Below are 19,794 nucleotides of genomic sequence, written 5' to 3' on the forward strand. Positions count from 1 at the left end.
TTAACATTTTGAAAGATGTTCTGCTCTTGTCACACTTGCGTCGTTATGTTAAGCAGCCTAATTATTATCCATTTGAGCAATTGTACAAAGTTGAGTCACTGGCCTCAAGAAAAATGCAAACATCTAGCAATGATCGCATTTTCCATTCAACTCGGTGCAACATACGAGGCACTGTTAGGGTCTTACGAAGCCTCATTAAGTCACAGCAGGTCAGAAGAAATGCACTACCACAGGCAACTGGAAAAGGCAGTGTAATGAAACGGACAGGAGAGCAAATCTGGAGCCTCGCCTAACTTTTCTGGCTGACGTTTACAACAGCCTGAAAAGTTGAACATAACAATTCGGCAACCTTTTAGTTTACTTTGTACATTCTGCTTAAAGACGGGGAACAATGCAAATCGCTGTTGCCAGTAGCAAGCTTATAGAAGCATACCTGCTGTTTCCCCAACCTCCATAGCAAACAAAATGCTGCATTCTCCTTCAAGATGGAGAGCTCAGATGCTTCCTGCTACACGTACAGCAATTTGACGGTATGCACTACTGCTGTACCGCAGTGAAACGCTTGTATGAAGCCCTGCGCTGCTCTTAGCCAGCAGCCATTAATTAGCCCATTTCAACTTACCTTTTAGTCACCAGAAGCACATTCAAGGGCTCTATGGTCACTAGAAAAGCAGCTGCAGCTGTAAAATGAGTTTGTCATGGTTCTCATATTGGTATGCAGTTACCCCTCGTTTATAAGTCTGAAAACCGACTGCTGAAGTGTAGGGCAAGACTGGATGACCCCAATGTGACCTATACTGACATGTAACAACGTCATGCAATTAAATCACCGTTCGGACAACTGAAGGGAGGAGCGTCCAGACAAGGAGAAGAACTTTATGCATAGGACGCCATGCAGCACCTCGCTGTTCCTCTCCTCCCGGTCTGAATTAGCTTCTGGGGTTATGCAAGGTAACATGCCACGAATTCTGCTCTTGCGCCGAGCAAGCAATGCGCGTTTGGCGTCAAGGTGAACTTGCCACCCCCATCGCCAAACCAGTAAGACACAAGCCACACGTTTAAAAAAAAAAGCACCTCTTTATTAGAGCGACTGACTGAACAGCCGCTACAAGTGGAAAAAATAATTTACATGACTATGAGGGTATGGACAATAAATTAACATGAGGGGTGAATGACTAGCTATCACAGTCTGCGGCTAACTCAGTCCACTTCTTCGACCGTGGGTCCGGAATGGTGTGGAGCTGCCGACGCATGCTTGGGTCCCTGCTGCTGCTGCTGGTGGAGCTTGCTCATGATGGGCATGCAGGCCTGCTGCAGCTCCCTGAGCCGGTGCTCGTACTCGTCCTTCTCGGCCAGGCTGTTGGCGTCGATCCAGGAGATGGTCTCCCGGCACTTGGACAGCACGGATTCCCTGTCGGAGGACGTCAGCCTGTCCCCGGCTTCTTCGGCGGCCTGCTTGACCCCGTAGACATAAGATTCCAGGGAGTTACGAGCGGCCACCCTCTCTCGCTGTGCGTCGTCCTCCTGCTTGAACCTCTCGGCTTCGGCCAGCATGCGCTCGATGTCCTCCTTGGAGAGGCGGCCCTTGTCGTTGGTGATGCGGATGCTCTCCTGCTTGCCCGTGCTCCTGTCCCGGGCCGACACCTGCAGGATGCCGTTGGCGTCCAGGTCGAAGGTCACTTCGATCTGGGGCACGCCGCGGGGCGCCGGCGGGATGCCGTTGAGGTTGAACGTGCCCAGCAGGTGGTTGTCCTTGGTCAGGGCGCGCTCTCCTTCGTACACCTGGATGGTGACCGCCGGCTGGTTGTCCGCGTAGGTGGTGAACGTCTGCGAGGTCTTGCAGGGGATGCGCGAGTTGCGCTCCACGATGCGCGTCATCACTCCGCCCGCAGTCTCGATGCCCAGCGACAGCGGCGCCACGTCCACCAGCAGCACGTCGCGGATCGTGTCGCTCGAGTCGCCGCTCAGCACGGCCGCCTGCACCGCGGCTCCGTAGGCCACGGCCTCGTCCGGGTTGATGCCCATGGACAGCTCCTTGCCGTTGAAAAAGTCTCGCAGCAGCTTCTGCACCTTGGGGATGCGCGTTGAGCCGCCCACGAGCACCACGTCGTGGATCTGGGACTTGTCCATCTTGGCGTCGCGCAGGGCGCGCTCCACGGGCTCAAGGGTGCTGCGGAACAGGTCCATGCAGAGCTCCTCGAAGCGGGCGCGGGTAATCTTGCTGTAGAAGTCGATGCCTTCGAACAGGGCGTCGATCTCGATGCTCGCCTCGGCCGAGCTGGACAAGGTTCGCTTGGCGCGCTCGCAGGCCGTACGCAGTCTCCTCACCGCCCTCGGGTTCACCCGCAGGTCCTTGCGGTGCTTGCGCTTAAACTCCTGCACGAAGTGCTCCACCATTCGGTTGTCGAAGTCCTCGCCTCCCAAGTGGGTGTCTCCCGCCGTTGAGCGCACTTCGAACATGGAGCCTTCGTCGATGGTCAGCACGGAGACGTCGAAGGTGCCGCCTCCCAGGTCGAAGATGAGGACGTTCTTCTCGCCGCGCAGATTCTTGTCCAGCCCGTAGGCCAGAGCGGCGGCAGTGGGTTCGTTGATGATGCGCAGCACGTTGAGGCCGGCGATGGCTCCGGCGTCCTTGGTGGCCTGCCTCTGCGAGTCGTTGAAGTAGGCTGGCACCGTGATGACGGCGTCGCTCACTTTCTTCCCCAGGTAGGCCTCCGCCGTCTCCTTCATCTTACTCAGAACCATGGCGCTGATCTCTTCTGGGTTGAAGCGTTTCCGCTCGCCCTTGAACTCGACGCTGATCTTGGGTTTGCCTCCGTCGCTTTCCACCTTGAAGGGCCAGTGCCGGAGGTCGTCCTGGATCTTAGGGTCGTCGTAGCGGCGTCCGATCAGCCTTTTGGCGTCGAACACTGTGTTCTCCGGGTTCATGGCCGCCTGTGCCTTCGCTGCATCGCCGATCAGCCGCTCCGTGTCCGTAAAGGCCACGTAGCTTGGCGTCGTCCGGTTGCCCTGGTCGTTGGCGATGATCTCGACGCGGCCGTGCTGGAACACACCCACGCAAGAGTAAGTGGTGCCTAGGTCGATGCCGATTGCCGGCACGTCTCCCATTGTTCGGCTAGGCATGATGATTGTGTTTGTGAAAGTTGCGTTCCGTTCAGAACACTCGTTCGCTTGATGCACTCAGTGAAATCTGTCGAACGCTTTGCGCGGCGCGGCATTTATACCATTCGCGCGCTTCTCTAGAAGCGCCCAGAAATTACGCGAGCAGCGCCAACCAATCGAAGCAAAGCGGGTCACTGACGTCACGCGACCTGCTCTGCGATTGGTCGTCGGCGGTAGGAAAGCTCCAGAGTGGTCTCGCGTCGTCTGCTCTCGGCTAACGAAGAGCAAAAAGAATACAAAAAAAATTGATGCCGCGATGTAGGGCCGCTTTTCTTGCTTCAGAGGTGCACTGTGCCCTTAATACCGTGCCTAAGTGAATTAAGCAACTCTTTGGACACTAAAGTTTGCGCGCACTAAATATTCTAGTTTGGTTTTTTGCGCTCCAAGGCCTTCGCAGCCATTTGTAGACATATCCGAGAGCACGCGAGAACGTTCGAGAAATTGCGGGATCAAAACAAGCTAGGCTGAGGAAGATGGCCGCGCCCAGTCGGTTAGAGCGCTCTGCTGTGCAAAATTTCCTCCAACAAACGCAGCGACTCCCATTCTAGTTTATTTTTTCCGCTTTCAGTCACTACGACATTGAAACATTAACAGGCATTGTATACTATTATGCACATTAAGCCATTGTCCCGTCTCCGTTCTCCAATTTAACAGGACCCCTGTCCTTGCGTCGTCCAATCTATCAGCCTACATACTATTACCACTCCTTTTCCCGTCAAAACTTTCGTGTACCCAGCAATTAATCGCCTGTGTCTTGGCCACTCCCCCGCAGTGGGTATGTGCCAGCAATGTCAGAGGCCTACCTACCTAGTCGGAATTTCGCCTCGTTTTTATCGTTGTGTACTACTCGTCGGCTTGTGGAACAGAGATTGGGATTGCTGTTTACTTTGAAGCTTTTGAAGTCATGTTTTCTTGCAAAACCGTGATCGTAATGAGTACGTTTTAGTACCCATTGTTCGATTCCCATTCAGCCCTGCTTTTCGCCCAACGATGCGATGAGCCAAGCTCAGGACATGGTATTTTACCTGCCCTTGCTCCCACTCTAAAGCCCCCACTCAGGGGACTCCCTCCGATGTTTTTGATCAGCTCGCCTCTCGATATCTCCTGCCCCTTGTGTCATCTTCCTACCCGGCTTACTCGGGCGGACCGAACCCCGATCTGGACCACCCGTTCACTCTCCGGGAGCTGGAAGCGGCTCTGGCTGCTATTGCTGCCTGATCGGCTCCCGGTTAAGGCGCCATTACACACACAACACTTGGTAACCTTCCTGTCCGCGCCGAAGAAGTGCTCCTTCGGACGTTCAATGAGGCCTGGGCCTCTTCCCTCATTTCTATGCTTCACAAGCCGGGCAAACCTCCGCAAAATCTCCCGGACGTCGTGCGGTGGTAAGAACCTTGAGTGAATGGTCTTGACTCGGATCTATAATTTTCTCGAGGTTCTTCCCCCATTCTTTTGTCTGCCTCCGACGCCCCGTCAATGCACTGCACATGTTTCTGATCCTCCAGCACTCCTTTCTCTCACCTACCCGCACCCAAATTCGCGCACTTAATTGTAACCGTCGATGCCCGCAAGCCCTTCGACGGTGTGTGCCACGACCACATCCTCTCTCAACTCGCCTCCCTGGCCTGTGGCTTCTGCGTGTACTCTTATATCCGCCCATTCCTTGCCAACCGAGTGGCTCGCTTTCGAGTAGACACCCATCTCCGCGACCCCCCACCACCTCACTCGTGACTCTCCTCAAGGTGCTGTTCTCTCTTCTACCCTTTTCAGTCTCGCTATGACCCCTCTCACCTCGCAGCTACACGAAAATTCCCAACCTGCACCACATCTTTTACGCCAACGACATGACTCCCTGGTGTTTGTCTGGCTCTCCCGGTCACATAGAGGACACCCTGCAATGTGACCTCGATCTCATCGACTCCTTTTTCACTACTGCTGGCCTCTCTCTTGCTCTGGAGAAATCCAAGCTGCCCCTTCTCAACCACTCCTCATACCACCGCTCGCACAACCACTTTGTCTCTCTCCATCTTTCTGGCTCTCCCCTTCCTGTCGTCACCCAGTGCAAAAGTTTCCTGGGTTCTGTTTGCGTGCGGCCAAGAATATGCACATCCTTCACCTCGTTGCCACCACCTGCCACTCGATAACTCACCTCCTGCGGCACGCGGTCACTCGGCGCTTAGGTCCGCACGAGGGTCATGCGTGCCAAATTGCCTATGTGCTCGCCCTCAGCAAGGTCTTGCACTTTGTACGCTACGTTTCGTTCACTCAGACTCAACACTCTTGACACTGCCCTTTTGGGCCTCTGCAAGGCAGCTTTCGACCTCCTTATCACTACCTCCACTGCTAAGCTCTTTGCCGCGGGCCTCTTCCACCCTCTACATTCTGTTCTCACTGTACGCCGTGACTCGAAGCTTGCCCAGGTTTCCCTTACCCGTCGGTGGTTATTGGCTCAGGCGGGTGGCTCTCTCATTCCCATTTCCACCTCTGCAACCTTTGCCACTCTTATCTCCAGTCCGGCTCCCAATCTTCTTATTCTCCCCCTCACGACCAACATATTCCCCGTCCTGCACGCCCGCCGTCGTCACGCAGCCGCGCAGCACCATTCCCTTGTCTTTGATACTCAGTGTGTGGCCTACAGGGATGCCTCTTTCCAGCTCCTGCAGATTCCTGCGGCTGCGCCCTGTACCTCCCCACCTTCCCGCAACTTTAACCCACACCAGCGTGCCGCACCTGCGCCCTCCGGACCCACTGTCTCTCGAGGTCCTCGCCGTCGCGCATGCCCTGCAGTCATTTGCCCTGCTTGCCTCTCTCTCAGAGTGCACAGTCTATTCTGATTCTCAAGCCGCGGTCTACCACGTACAAAACCGCACCCTACCCACTCCAACAGATGGTTGAACGAGCGGTCTCCGCACTGCACTCTTCCGTCGTTTTCCTCCGCCGTGTCCCTGGCCATTCAGGGATTGACGGCGATTAGCTGGCCCATCAGCTCGCCTGCGACGCTCTTTACCGGGCGCCATTGATCCCCGGCCTGAGGCCTCGGAGGACGGTGCAAGATTCTCCCTGCGCCGCACCATAAAGGAGGTCTACCACGAGCTCCGGCTCGACAAACGCCTTTACCCTCGCCCTCGTTCTTCACTCATCGTGCTGAAGGCTCGCCGCCTCCTACGCATCCAAATGGAAGCAGTCATCACCCACTCCCACCTCCCCCTTCATCGTCGTCGATCGGACCCTTCCTGTCCCAACTGCTTCTCTACCCATGCGGACTTGGCCCATTGCCCCATCTATTGCGCAGCTGCTCAGCATTCAGGTTCCTATCCCCGCCCTTCTCCATCCATCACCGCCTGGCTTGACAGGCGTGGCGCTAACGGGGAAGATGATCAGCGACGGCTGGTCTTCACGGCGGTTGACATTCTCGGCCTGCAAATTATGGCCGGATAAAGGTGTACTAGTACTACTACTACTATTTTAACAGCCGTCATTAGGATATTTCTGGTAAAAAATCAGCGTGCTTTCCACAAAACAAAACCGTTTAATCCACATAGCCCACCCTCCTTTTACTTCTGAGCTCCAAGGCAGGGGCAAGGGCGCACGCCAGCGAAATATTGCAGGATCATTCTGATTAACCGTGCTGTAGTTGAAGACGCCCCCAATTTATTATACATGTGCGTCTTGCGCAATTCATACAGTAAAATTTGATGTCCTCTCTTTTTTGTAAGTGGGGAGGGGGATTACATCCTCTACGCTTTACCACCTGCCATGCGTGGCAGGTGGCGGGTCGCAGCTGGCTGTTTTGTGTACCAACTTCGGCGGCATGTTGACAGGGTCCATACCATGGTAGCCACTTTCCAGCCTCAACCCCAGAATAGGAGAGGGGATCTTCCTCGCTCCTATTTCCCACCTGCCAACCGTAGTAGGTCGCATCTGGCTCTTACATGAACCAACCTGCAGCTGGAAAAGTGTGGCACCACCGGCGGGTGTGGTGGCATGGGGCGCTTATGCTGTCTAATAATAATTTGCAATTGGCCATGCACGTGGCATTCAATTAGGCTCATCCTGTTTGTCTAACACAGTAGGAATTTCTTCGGTGACATGAGGCCTGTACAGATCTATGCAACATACGTTTTATAGATGTCCTCCAGTGTGACCAGTGAACAATTGTCACTGGAAAGGCTAAAGCCTACAATAAACGGTTGGCTACAATTGGTGTTTTTCTGGACCGCAGTGTAAATGTTTCCTTGCAAGCTCCTCCTGTGCAGCGTCCATTTCATTACCGACTGACTCTTGGTGCCTGTATCTTCTCATGCAACCTTATGTTTCAGCCGGCAATAAGATCGCCTCTACACAGGAGAGGCTTCCAAGTAGACACTTACTTAGCGGTCCAGGAAAAGGCCAATTGTAGCCAACCATTTATTGTAGGCTTTAGCCTTTCCAGTGACGATTGCTCACTGGTCAGATTTGAGGGCTCTATATGATGTACATTGGACAAACATGCGTACAGCCTTCATATCACTGAAGAAATTCCGACTGTGTTAGAAAAGCTGGATGAAGATAATTTGATGTCACATGCAAGGCGATTTGAAAACTATTATGCAATAACATAAGAGCCCCATGTCCCCACACGTGCTGGTGGTTCACGGAAGAGCCTTCTGTGACCTCTGCATGGTTGGCAGGTGTTGTTGGCTCTGAAGCAGGGGCACATAGCCACGGTGAGGGATTGGCCAGAGTTTGGAGCACATCCAAAGAGGAGAAAAATCCATCCAGACTCAAAAGTTCATCAATAAAAATTGTGGAATTTGGGAAAGTGAATAACCTCTTCCTTTCTTTCTTCTTTCACTCCCAGCTCCCTTTCTTTCTTAACTTGCCTGCCCCATCCATTCGGTGTCTGCCAAGATGTGGGACAACAATAGCACCATTTCCTTTCCTCCAAAACCGATTTTCTTTTTTTTAATATTTTAGCTACTTCTAAATAATTAGCTGAGCTTCTAAATAAGAACACGTTCACCAGTTCACCATGCCCGGTCAAGTTTCTATAAAGGACTGTAACCTCTGAATACTGGTTGCGCGCTTTCTTCTTTCAAATCATGCGTTGGACATTAGAATTGGATCGCCGTGTGCTGTTCGCTTGCAACCACTAAAGAATGTGTAACTGAATTTCTCCGTGATGCTGTTTCAGTTTCATCAGCCAAGCAATCTCTTTGACATGTAGCTGATGTTTTTCTCATTTGGGGAACGAAAAAAAAACTGCAGTGCAATTGCTTACACATTGCTTGTTGTCATTCCAGCTCGTGAAGCAGGCTGGCTTCAGTGTTCTAGTGGATTAAAACTATGTATCGGCGATCATATTGCAGTGGTCGGAATTTATTCTTTCCGGAATTCGGGGAGTAAATATTGGTTGACATTTGGAGACCACAAATTCGGTCACCATCAACAAATTTAGGTGGCGAAATGTTCCATAGGTCGGGTTTTATTGGGTCATATTTTTCAAAGGACAAGTTGCTGTGAGCATTCGTTTTTGTCTGGCATCTAAAATGCTTTACATTTTTTTTGCTCTTTGCTTTGCGAATAATATGGAAAGCAGGTTGTTTAGCAAACCTTCTGTAAAATCTGATTTTTTTTTTTTCTTGTCTATCACAATCATTCTGCAGAGCACATTATCATGTACTCCATCGCACGGATGCGTCTCTGAAGCAGCTTTCTATTTTTGCTTTTGTTTGTGCACTGCAAACCCGTTCTTTCAGTGGAAATGCAATCATTTTAAATGCAGAAGAGGCTATAAGAGCAGGTGGCCTTTAGCCTGGGTAGCACTAGACACAGTGGTGGCAATGAGACGGTCGGTTGGCATCCGCGCTTTTGCTTCCTGCTTCCAAAACATACCGTTTGAACTTGGGCTCGAATTAACCGCCGTCATAATTAAAAAGCTTTGTAAGAAGTTTAAAAGTTTGACTGAAAATGCCACCCTGCATGTGCGTACAAGATGTCGGCTAATGTTCTTGCGGTGTCTTCAGCTATGTCCACATGGAAACTAAGATTCCTATGGGACCTATTTTTGGGTAGAAATCGTGTTTAATCCAGAAACGAAAAATCCCAAGTACACGTCAAAGCCATCATTCGTAGATCAATTCGAAAACGAGATGGAATAAGGAAATTGAATTGTAAATTATTTAACTATCATAGGCCAATATGGCTGGTCCGTGCATGCTAATGCGAATCACGTTATTTGAAAAAAACAAAACATGGAAGCCAAAAATTGTGTCTACAGTACATATTTTTTTTAAATATGGTACCCATTTAGTACCCGTGCTGACGTCATTCGGGTTGTAATTAAGAAACTTCTTTGGCCGATCGAGCCGCAGTCGAATTAAACGGGACAAAGTGTGCCAGAAAACACACTGCAGCTTGACTCCCCATGACCCAGAAATGACGAATGTGGCTCCTCCGAGTCCGTTGGGTGGTTAAAGACAGTCTACTGCAGAGTACCCATAAAAACTGCCCTCACTCACTCAAAAGCCCTTAGTCGATCATTAGTAATCCTGTGATCCCCACTGCTTCTCACCTGTTGTTTGCTCACTGCTGAAGAATGTGAAGGAGCGTTGACACATGCAGTACCCACCACCATCGTCAGCCGGTCTACGCCCACTGCAGGGTAAAGGCGTCTCCCATGTCCCTCCAGTTAACGCTGTCCTTTCCAGCTGCGCCCACCGTATCCCCGCAAACTTCTTAATCTCACCCGCCCACCTTACCTTCTGCGGCCCCCTGCTACGTTTGCCTTCTCTTGGAGTCCACTCCGTTACCCTTAAGGACCAGCGGTTATCTTGCCTTTGCATTACATTCCCTGCCCTAAGCCCATTTCTAGCTCCTTGATTTCGACTAGGATGTCATTAGCCCGCGTTTGTTCCCTCACCCACTCCGCCTGCTTCCGGTGTCTTAATGTCACACCATCATTTTTCTTTTCATAGCTCGCTGCATTGTCCTCAACTTAAGCCGAAACCTTTTTCCTTAGTCTCCGCGTTTCTGCCCCATATAAGATGAGCACCGGCAAAGTACAGCTGTTGTATACTTTTCTCGTCAGTGATTTCGGCAAACTGCCAGTCGTGATCCGAGGGAACTTGTCATATGCGCTCCACTCCATTCTTATCCTTCTAGTTATTTCCTTCTCATGATCCGGAGAAGCTGGCACTGCCGTGCCCTAAGTATACGCAGGCAAGATACCGGGCAGCTATTTCAGGAGACGAACGATCTGATAACGAAACACCAAAGCATGAGGGCATTTAACCCTACAGACAGAGCAGGGCTAGCAGAGCTAGGGAAGTTAAATAGATAAGTGCAAGGTAGCTGACATAAGAAAGCTTAATATGCAGAGAATCGTGCATGCTCCAAGGAACGCAGGTGGACTAAAAGCGCTGAAGAGGAAACTAGGCATAGGTAAAAACCAGATGTATGCATTAAAAGACCAGGAGGGCAATGTCACTAGCAACATGGATAAGATTGTTAAAGTAGCCGCAGAGTTCTTCACAAATCTGCGCAGGAGCCAAAGTGATCAGAACATTATTGAGAGAGGCAGTGGCGCACAGAAATGTGTCATCCCGTCGGTAATGAAGGAGGAAGTAAAGAAAGGCGTAGGAGCAGTGCAAAGGGGAAAAGCAGCTGATGAGGATCAGGTAACAGCAGACCTCTTGATGGACTCGGGGGAGATTGTGCTAGAAAAACAAGCAACCCTGTATAGGCAGTGCCTTATCACCTTGTCTGCGCCAGAAGCTTGGAAGAACCATGACATTATCTTAATTGATAAGGAAGGAAGGGCCATGGACTTGAGAAATTATAGACCGATCAGCTTACTGTCCGTTGCCTACACGCTGTTTACTAAGTTAATCGCTAATAGAGTCAGGGCAACCTTGGACTTCAGTCAACCAAATGATCAGGCAGGTTTTCGTAAAGGACATTCCACAATAGATGATATTCGCACTGTCAGTCAGGTGATAGGGAAATGCACAGAATATAACTTCTATGAACAAACCAATAGCAAACCCCTGTATATAGCCTTCATTGATTACGAGAAAGCATTTGACTCGGTGGAAACCTCAGCAGTCGTGCAGGCATTGTGGAATCTGGGTATAGAAAAGCCTTACGTCAAAATACTGCAAGAGATCCATGGCATCTGCACAGCTACCGTAGTCCTCCGTAAAGTCAGCAGTAAAATTCCAATAAAAAAAGGCGTCAGGCAGGGGGACACGATCTCACCAGTGCTATTCACCGCCTGTTTGCAGGGGATATTCCGAGGCCTGGATTGGGAACATTTGGGGGGATAAGAGTTAACGGAGAATGCCTAACTGATATCTGCGGTTTGCTCATGACATTGCCTTGCGTAGTCACTCAGGAGATGAACTGCAAATGATGATCAATGAGTTAGACAGGCAGAGGAGAACGGTGGGTATGAAAATTAAAATCCATTTACACGGTCGTGCCAACACTCAAGAAGCAAAGAACATTTAAACATGTGCTGCTCAAACGCTGTCCCAAGTTTGGCGTGTTAATTTCTCCTGGCATCAAGTTGGCAGGCCCACAAAGTTGATGAATAGCTGGATGATTATGTGCCAAACTGTATGACACACAATGTTAGCGTAGGAGCCTGTGTGTAGCCACATGTGCATGGATGCTGGGCTGCAGTCGTGCCCGTGCTGCTATCAGCGCAATTCGGGGAAGCTTTCATAATAAAGTCTTCAGTCCTCCAGGACCCAAAATGAGGCAGAGAAAATGTCATTGGCAAGCAAAGGTGCACACTTGCACAACTGCCCAAAGAGAACAGTGTTGAGGAGCTGATTGTAAGTTTCATATTTATTCAAGTGTCTTTAGCCCACAACAGACCTATATTAAATGGAAGACCGGCAGTTCCCAGCTGTCGTGTAGATACTGGCCGTGCATCCAGTCACGTAGCACAGTGAACTCTCTGCATTCAGACGATTCATGCACTTTTGGTAACAGTCTAATGTGGAAACAATCAATTACTACCAGGTGCTAAATGACCAATTGCTTTCATGAATGACTTCTTTTATATGCACTGACGGAATGTGAGAGACTGTGAGCACGCAGAAACACAGTGTCAAAATTATCAGATAATGCTGACAACAAAGTCCTTAACACCAGTCGTCCCAGTAGTTCCTCCCCTTATCAGCTGGCTTGTACTATGAGACAGAAATGTGTTTGCTACCAGTAACCAGAGTTAGTCATGACTACTGCCCCTAATTATGGGCTCTGAGAAAAACCACCACATACTGCTGGGCACGTGCCATCTGCCATATATGTGTTCAATGCAGTGAACCCAATGATTGGTTGTTCAGGTTTTGTGTATGTTAACATTTTGAAAGATGTTCTGCTCTTGTCACACTTGCGTCGTTATGTTAAGCAGCCTAATTATTATCCATTTGAGCAATTGTACAAAGTTGAGTCACTGGCCTCAAGAAAAATGCAAACATCTAGCAATGATCGCATTTTCCATTCAACTCGGTGCAACATACGAGGCACTGTTAGGGTCTTACGAAGCCTCATTAAGTCACAGCAGGTCAGAAGAAATGCACTACCACAGGCAACTGGAAAAGGCAGTGTAATGAAACGGACAGGAGAGCAAATCTGGAGCCTCGCCTAACTTTTCTGGCTGACGTTTACAACAGCCTGAAAAGTTGAACATAACAATTCGGCAACCTTTTAGTTTACTTTGTACATTCTGCTTAAAGACGGGGAACAATGCAAATCGCTGTTGCCAGTAGCAAGCTTATAGAAGCATACCTGCTGTTTCCCCAACCTCCATAGCAAACAAAATGCTGCATTCTCCTTCAAGATGGAGAGCTCAGATGCTTCCTGCTACACGTACAGCAATTTGACGGTATGCACTACTGCTGTACCGCAGTGAAACGCTTGTATGAAGCCCTGCGCTGCTCTTAGCCAGCAGCCATTAATTAGCCCATTTCAACTTACCTTTTAGTCACCAGAAGCACATTCAAGGGCTCTATGGTCACTAGAAAAGCAGCTGCAGCTGTAAAATGAGTTTGTCATGGTTCTCATATTGGTATGCAGTTACCCCTCGTTTATAAGTCTGAAAACCGACTGCTGAAGTGTAGGGCAAGACTGGATGACCCCAATGTGACCTATACTGACATGTAACAACGTCATGCAATTAAATCACCGTTCGGACAACTGAAGGGAGGAGCGTCCAGACAAGGAGAAGAACTTTATGCATAGGACGCCATGCAGCACCTCGCTGTTCCTCTCCTCCCGGTCTGAATTAGCTTCTGGGGTTATGCAAGGTAACATGCCACGAATTCTGCTCTTGCGCCGAGCAAGCAATGCGCGTTTGGCGTCAAGGTGAACTTGCCACCCCCATCGCCAAACCAGTAAGACACAAGCCACACGTTTAAAAAAAAAAGCACCTCTTTATTAGAGCGACTGACTGAACAGCCGCTACAAGTGGAAAAAATAATTTACATGACTATGAGGGTATGGACAATAAATTAACATGAGGGGTGAATGACTAGCTATCACAGTCTGCGGCTAACTCAGTCCACTTCTTCGACCGTGGGTCCGGAATGGTGTGGAGCTGCCGACGCATGCTTGGGTCCCTGCTGCTGCTGCTGGTGGAGCTTGCTCATGATGGGCATGCAGGCCTGCTGCAGCTCCCTGAGCCGGTGCTCGTACTCGTCCTTCTCGGCCAGGCTGTTGGCGTCGATCCAGGAGATGGTCTCCCGGCACTTGGACAGCACGGATTCCCTGTCGGAGGACGTCAGCCTGTCCCCGGCTTCTTCGGCGGCCTGCTTGACCCCGTAGACATAAGATTCCAGGGAGTTACGAGCGGCCACCCTCTCTCGCTGTGCGTCGTCCTCCTGCTTGAACCTCTCGGCTTCGGCCAGCATGCGCTCGATGTCCTCCTTGGAGAGGCGGCCCTTGTCGTTGGTGATGCGGATGCTCTCCTGCTTGCCCGTGCTCCTGTCCCGGGCCGACACCTGCAGGATGCCGTTGGCGTCCAGGTCGAAGGTCACTTCGATCTGGGGCACGCCGCGGGGCGCCGGCGGGATGCCGTTGAGGTTGAACGTGCCCAGCAGGTGGTTGTCCTTGGTCAGGGCGCGCTCTCCTTCGTACACCTGGATGGTGACCGCCGGCTGGTTGTCCGCGTAGGTGGTGAACGTCTGCGAGGTCTTGCAGGGGATGCGCGAGTTGCGCTCCACGATGCGCGTCATCACTCCGCCCGCAGTCTCGATGCCCAGCGACAGCGGCGCCACGTCCACCAGCAGCACGTCGCGGATCGTGTCGCTCGAGTCGCCGCTCAGCACGGCCGCCTGCACCGCGGCTCCGTAGGCCACGGCCTCGTCCGGGTTGATGCCCATGGACAGCTCCTTGCCGTTGAAAAAGTCTCGCAGCAGCTTCTGCACCTTGGGGATGCGCGTTGAGCCGCCCACGAGCACCACGTCGTGGATCTGGGACTTGTCCATCTTGGCGTCGCGCAGGGCGCGCTCCACGGGCTCAAGGGTGCTGCGGAACAGGTCCATGCAGAGCTCCTCGAAGCGGGCGCGGGTAATCTTGCTGTAGAAGTCGATGCCTTCGAACAGGGCGTCGATCTCGATGCTCGCCTCGGCCGAGCTGGACAAGGTTCGCTTGGCGCGCTCGCAGGCCGTACGCAGTCTCCTCACCGCCCTCGGGTTCACCCGCAGGTCCTTGCGGTGCTTGCGCTTAAACTCCTGCACGAAGTGCTCCACCATTCGGTTGTCGAAGTCCTCGCCTCCCAAGTGGGTGTCTCCCGCCGTTGAGCGCACTTCGAACATGGAGCCTTCGTCGATGGTCAGCACGGAGACGTCGAAGGTGCCGCCTCCCAGGTCGAAGATGAGGACGTTCTTCTCGCCGCGCAGATTCTTGTCCAGCCCGTAGGCCAGAGCGGCGGCAGTGGGTTCGTTGATGATGCGCAGCACGTTGAGGCCGGCGATGGCTCCGGCGTCCTTGGTGGCCTGCCTCTGCGAGTCGTTGAAGTAGGCTGGCACCGTGATGACGGCGTCGCTCACTTTCTTCCCCAGGTAGGCCTCCGCCGTCTCCTTCATCTTACTCAGAACCATGGCGCTGATCTCTTCTGGGTTGAAGCGTTTCCGCTCGCCCTTGAACTCGACGCTGATCTTGGGTTTGCCTCCGTCGCTTTCCACCTTGAAGGGCCAGTGCCGGAGGTCGTCCTGGATCTTAGGGTCGTCGTAGCGGCGTCCGATCAGCCTTTTGGCGTCGAACACTGTGTTCTCCGGGTTCATGGCCGCCTGTGCCTTCGCTGCATCGCCGATCAGCCGCTCCGTGTCCGTAAAGGCCACGTAGCTTGGCGTCGTCCGGTTGCCCTGGTCGTTGGCGATGATCTCGACGCGGCCGTGCTGGAACACACCCACGCAAGAGTAAGTGGTGCCTAGGTCGATGCCGATTGCCGGCACGTCTCCCATTGTTCGGCTAGGCATGATGATTGTGTTTGTGAAAGTTGCGTTCCGTTCAGAACACTCGTTCGCTTGATGCACTCAGTGAAATCTGTCGAACGCTTTGCGCGGCGCGGCATTTATACCATTCGCGCGCTTCTCTAGAAGCGCCCAGAAATTACGCGAGCAGCGCCAACCAATCGAAGCAAAGCGGGTCACTGACGTCACGCGACCTGCTCTGCGATTGGTCGTCGGCGGTAGGAAAGCTCCAGAGTGGTCTCGCGTCGTCTGCTCTCGGCTAACGAAGAGCAAAAAGAATACAAAAAAAATTGATGCCGCGATGTAGGGCCGCTTTTCTTGCTTCAGAGGTGCACTGTGCCCTTAATACCGTGCCTAAGTGAATTAAGCAACTCTTTGGACACTAAAGTTTGCGCGCACTAAATATTCTAGTTTGGTTTTTTGCGCTCCAAGGCCTTCGCAGCCATTTGTAGACATATCCGAGAGCACGCGAGAACGTTCGAGAAATTGCGGGATCAAAACAAGCTAGGCTGAGGAAGATGGCCGCGCCCAGTCGGTTAGAGCGCTCTGCTGTGCAAAATTTCCTCCAACAAACGCAGCGACTCCCATTCTAGTTTATTTTTTCCGCTTTCAGTCACTACGACATTGAAACATTAACAGGCATTGTATACTATTATGCACATTAAGCCATTGTCCCGTCTCCGTTCTCCAATTTAACAGGACCCCTGTCCTTGCGTCGTCCAATCTATCAGCCTACATACTATTACCACTCCTTTTCCCGTCAAAACTTTCGTGTACCCAGCAATTAATCGCCTGTGTCTTGGCCACTCCCCCGCAGTGGGTATGTGCCAGCAATGTCAGAGGCCTACCTACCTAGTCGGAATTTCGCCTCGTTTTTATCGTTGTGTACTACTCGTCGGCTTGTGGAACAGAGATTGGGATTGCTGTTTACTTTGAAGCTTTTGAAGTCATGTTTTCTTGCAAAACCGTGATCGTAATGAGTACGTTTTAGTACCCATTGTTCGATTCCCATTCAGCCCTGCTTTTCGCCCAACGATGCGATGAGCCAAGCTCAGGACATGGTATTTTACCTGCCCTTGCTCCCACTCTAAAGCCCCCACTCAGGGGACTCCCTCCGATGTTTTTGATCAGCTCGCCTCTCGATATCTCCTGCCCCTTGTGTCATCTTCCTACCCGGCTTACTCGGGCGGACCGAACCCCGATCTGGACCACCCGTTCACTCTCCGGGAGCTGGAAGCGGCTCTGGCTGCTATTGCTGCCTGATCGGCTCCCGGTTAAGGCGCCATTACACACACAACACTTGGTAACCTTCCTGTCCGCGCCGAAGAAGTGCTCCTTCGGACGTTCAATGAGGCCTGGGCCTCTTCCCTCATTTCTATGCTTCACAAGCCGGGCAAACCTCCGCAAAATCTCCCGGACGTCGTGCGGTGGTAAGAACCTTGAGTGAATGGTCTTGACTCGGATCTATAATTTTCTCGAGGTTCTTCCCCCATTCTTTTGTCTGCCTCCGACGCCCCGTCAATGCACTGCACATGTTTCTGATCCTCCAGCACTCCTTTCTCTCACCTACCCGCACCCAAATTCGCGCACTTAATTGTAACCGTCGATGCCCGCAAGCCCTTCGACGGTGTGTGCCACGACCACATCCTCTCTCAACTCGCCTCCCTGGCCTGTGGCTTCTGCGTGTACTCTTATATCCGCCCATTCCTTGCCAACCGAGTGGCTCGCTTTCGAGTAGACACCCATCTCCGCGACCCCCCACCACCTCACTCGTGACTCTCCTCAAGGTGCTGTTCTCTCTTCTACCCTTTTCAGTCTCGCTATGACCCCTCTCACCTCGCAGCTACACGAAAATTCCCAACCTGCACCACATCTTTTACGCCAACGACATGACTCCCTGGTGTTTGTCTGGCTCTCCCGGTCACATAGAGGACACCCTGCAATGTGACCTCGATCTCATCGACTCCTTTTTCACTACTGCTGGCCTCTCTCTTGCTCTGGAGAAATCCAAGCTGCCCCTTCTCAACCACTCCTCATACCACCGCTCGCACAACCACTTTGTCTCTCTCCATCTTTCTGGCTCTCCCCTTCCTGTCGTCACCCAGTGCAAAAGTTTCCTGGGTTCTGTTTGCGTGCGGCCAAGAATATGCACATCCTTCACCTCGTTGCCACCACCTGCCACTCGATAACTCACCTCCTGCGGCACGCGGTCACTCGGCGCTTAGGTCCGCACGAGGGTCATGCGTGCCAAATTGCCTATGTGCTCGCCCTCAGCAAGGTCTTGCACTTTGTACGCTACGTTTCGTTCACTCAGACTCAACACTCTTGACACTGCCCTTTTGGGCCTCTGCAAGGCAGCTTTCGACCTCCTTATCACTACCTCCACTGCTAAGCTCTTTGCCGCGGGCCTCTTCCACCCTCTACATTCTGTTCTCACTGTACGCCGTGACTCGAAGCTTGCCCAGGTTTCCCTTACCCGTCGGTGGTTATTGGCTCAGGCGGGTGGCTCTCTCATTCCCATTTCCACCTCTGCAACCTTTGCCACTCTTATCTCCAGTCCGGCTCCCAATCTTCTTATTCTCCCCCTCACGACCAACATATTCCCCGTCCTGCACGCCCGCCGTCGTCACGCAGCCGCGCAGCACCATTCCCTTGTCTTTGATACTCAGTGTGTGGCCTACAGGGATGCCTCTTTCCAGCTCCTGCAGATTCCTGCGGCTGCGCCCTGTACCTCCCCACCTTCCCGCAACTTTAACCCACACCAGCGTGCCGCACCTGCGCCCTCCGGACCCACTGTCTCTCGAGGTCCTCGCCGTCGCGCATGCCCTGCAGTCATTTGCCCTGCTTGCCTCTCTCTCAGAGTGCACAGTCTATTCTGATTCTCAAGCCGCGGTCTACCACGTACAAAACCGCACCCTACCCACTCCAACAGATGGTTGAACGAGCGGTCTCCGCACTGTACTCTTCCGTCGTTTTCCTCCGCCGTGTCCCTGGCCATTCAGGGATTGACGGCGATTAGCTGGCCCATCAGCTCGCCTGCGACGCTCTTTACCGGGCGCCATTGATCCCCGGCCTGAGGCCTCGGAGGACGGTGCAAGATTCTCCCTGCGCCGCACCATAAAGGAGGTCTACCACGAGCTCCGGCTCGACAAACGCCTTTACCCTCGCCCTCGTTCTTCACTCATCGTGCTGAAGGCTCGCCGCCTCCTACGCATCCAAATGGAAGCAGTCATCACCCACTCCCACCTCCCCCTTCATCGTCGTCGATCGGACCCTTCCTGTCCCAACTGCTTCTCTACCCATGCGGACTTGGCCCATTGCCCCATCTATTGCGCAGCTGCTCAGCATTCAGGTTCCTATCCCCGCCCTTCTCCATCCATCACCGCCTGGCTTGACAGGCGTGGCGCTAACGGGGAAGATGATCAGCGACGGCTGGTCTTCACGGCGGTTGACATTCTCGGCCTGCAAATTATGGCCGGATAAAGGTGTACTAGTACTACTACTACTATTTTAACAGCCGTCATTAGGATATTTCTGGTAAAAAATCAGCGTGCTTTCCACAAAACAAAACCGTTTAATCCACATAGCCCACCCTCCTTTTACTTCTGAGCTCCAAGGCAGGGGCAAGGGCGCACGCCAGCGAAATATTGCAGGATCATTCTGATTAACCGTGCTGTAGTTGAAGACGCCCCCAATTTATTATACATGTGCGTCTTGCGCAATTCATACAGTAAAATTTGATGTCCTCTCTTTTTTGTAAGTGGGGAGGGGGATTACATCCTCTACGCTTTACCACCTGCCATGCGTGGCAGGTGGCGGGTCGCAGCTGGCTGTTTTGTGTACCAACTTCGGCGGCATGTTGACAGGGTCCATACCATGGTAGCCACTTTCCAGCCTCAACCCCAGAATAGGAGAGGGGATCTTCCTCGCTCCTATTTCCCACCTGCCAACCGTAGTAGGTCGCATCTGGCTCTTACATGAACCAACCTGCAGCTGGAAAAGTGTGGCACCACCGGCGGGTGTGGTGGCATGGGGCGCTTATGCTGTCTAATAATAATTTGCAATTGGCCATGCACGTGGCATTCAATTAGGCTCATCCTGTTTGTCTAACACAGTAGGAATTTCTTCGGTGACATGAGGCCTGTACAGATCTATGCAACATACGTTT

At 52.2% G+C, this 19,794-nt stretch overlaps 2 protein-coding genes across 2 annotated transcripts; both read right to left on the reverse strand.

Moving 5' to 3' along the window:
* Positions 1-917: 917 nt before the first annotated feature.
* On the reverse strand, positions 918-3,242 carry LOC144105580 (heat shock protein 68-like). Its single transcript, XM_077638699.1, has one exon. It carries the CDS (start codon positions 3,121-3,123, stop codon positions 1,201-1,203), a length of 1,923 nt encoding a protein of 640 aa, XP_077494825.1. The 5' UTR covers positions 3,124-3,242; the 3' UTR covers positions 918-1,200.
* A 10,184-nt stretch (positions 3,243-13,426) lies between these two features.
* LOC144105581 (heat shock protein 68-like) lies at positions 13,427-15,751 on the reverse strand. Its single transcript, XM_077638700.1, has one exon. The coding sequence runs from the start codon at positions 15,630-15,632 to the stop codon at positions 13,710-13,712; it is 1,923 nt and encodes a 640-aa protein (XP_077494826.1). The 5' UTR covers positions 15,633-15,751; the 3' UTR covers positions 13,427-13,709.
* Between the last annotated feature and the right edge of the window lie 4,043 nt (positions 15,752-19,794).

This window comes from Amblyomma americanum, chromosome 9 (assembly GCF_052857255.1).
Source record: "Amblyomma americanum isolate KBUSLIRL-KWMA chromosome 9, ASM5285725v1, whole genome shotgun sequence".
NCBI lineage: Eukaryota > Metazoa > Arthropoda > Arachnida > Ixodida > Ixodidae > Amblyomma > Amblyomma americanum.

Excerpts from the sequence above, each read along its gene's own strand:
- LOC144105580 (XM_077638699.1), bottom strand. The coding sequence starts at position 3,123 with ATGCCTAGCCGAACAATGGGAGACGTGCCGGCAATCGGCATCGACCTA.
- LOC144105581 (XM_077638700.1), bottom strand. The coding sequence starts at position 15,632 with ATGCCTAGCCGAACAATGGGAGACGTGCCGGCAATCGGCATCGACCTA.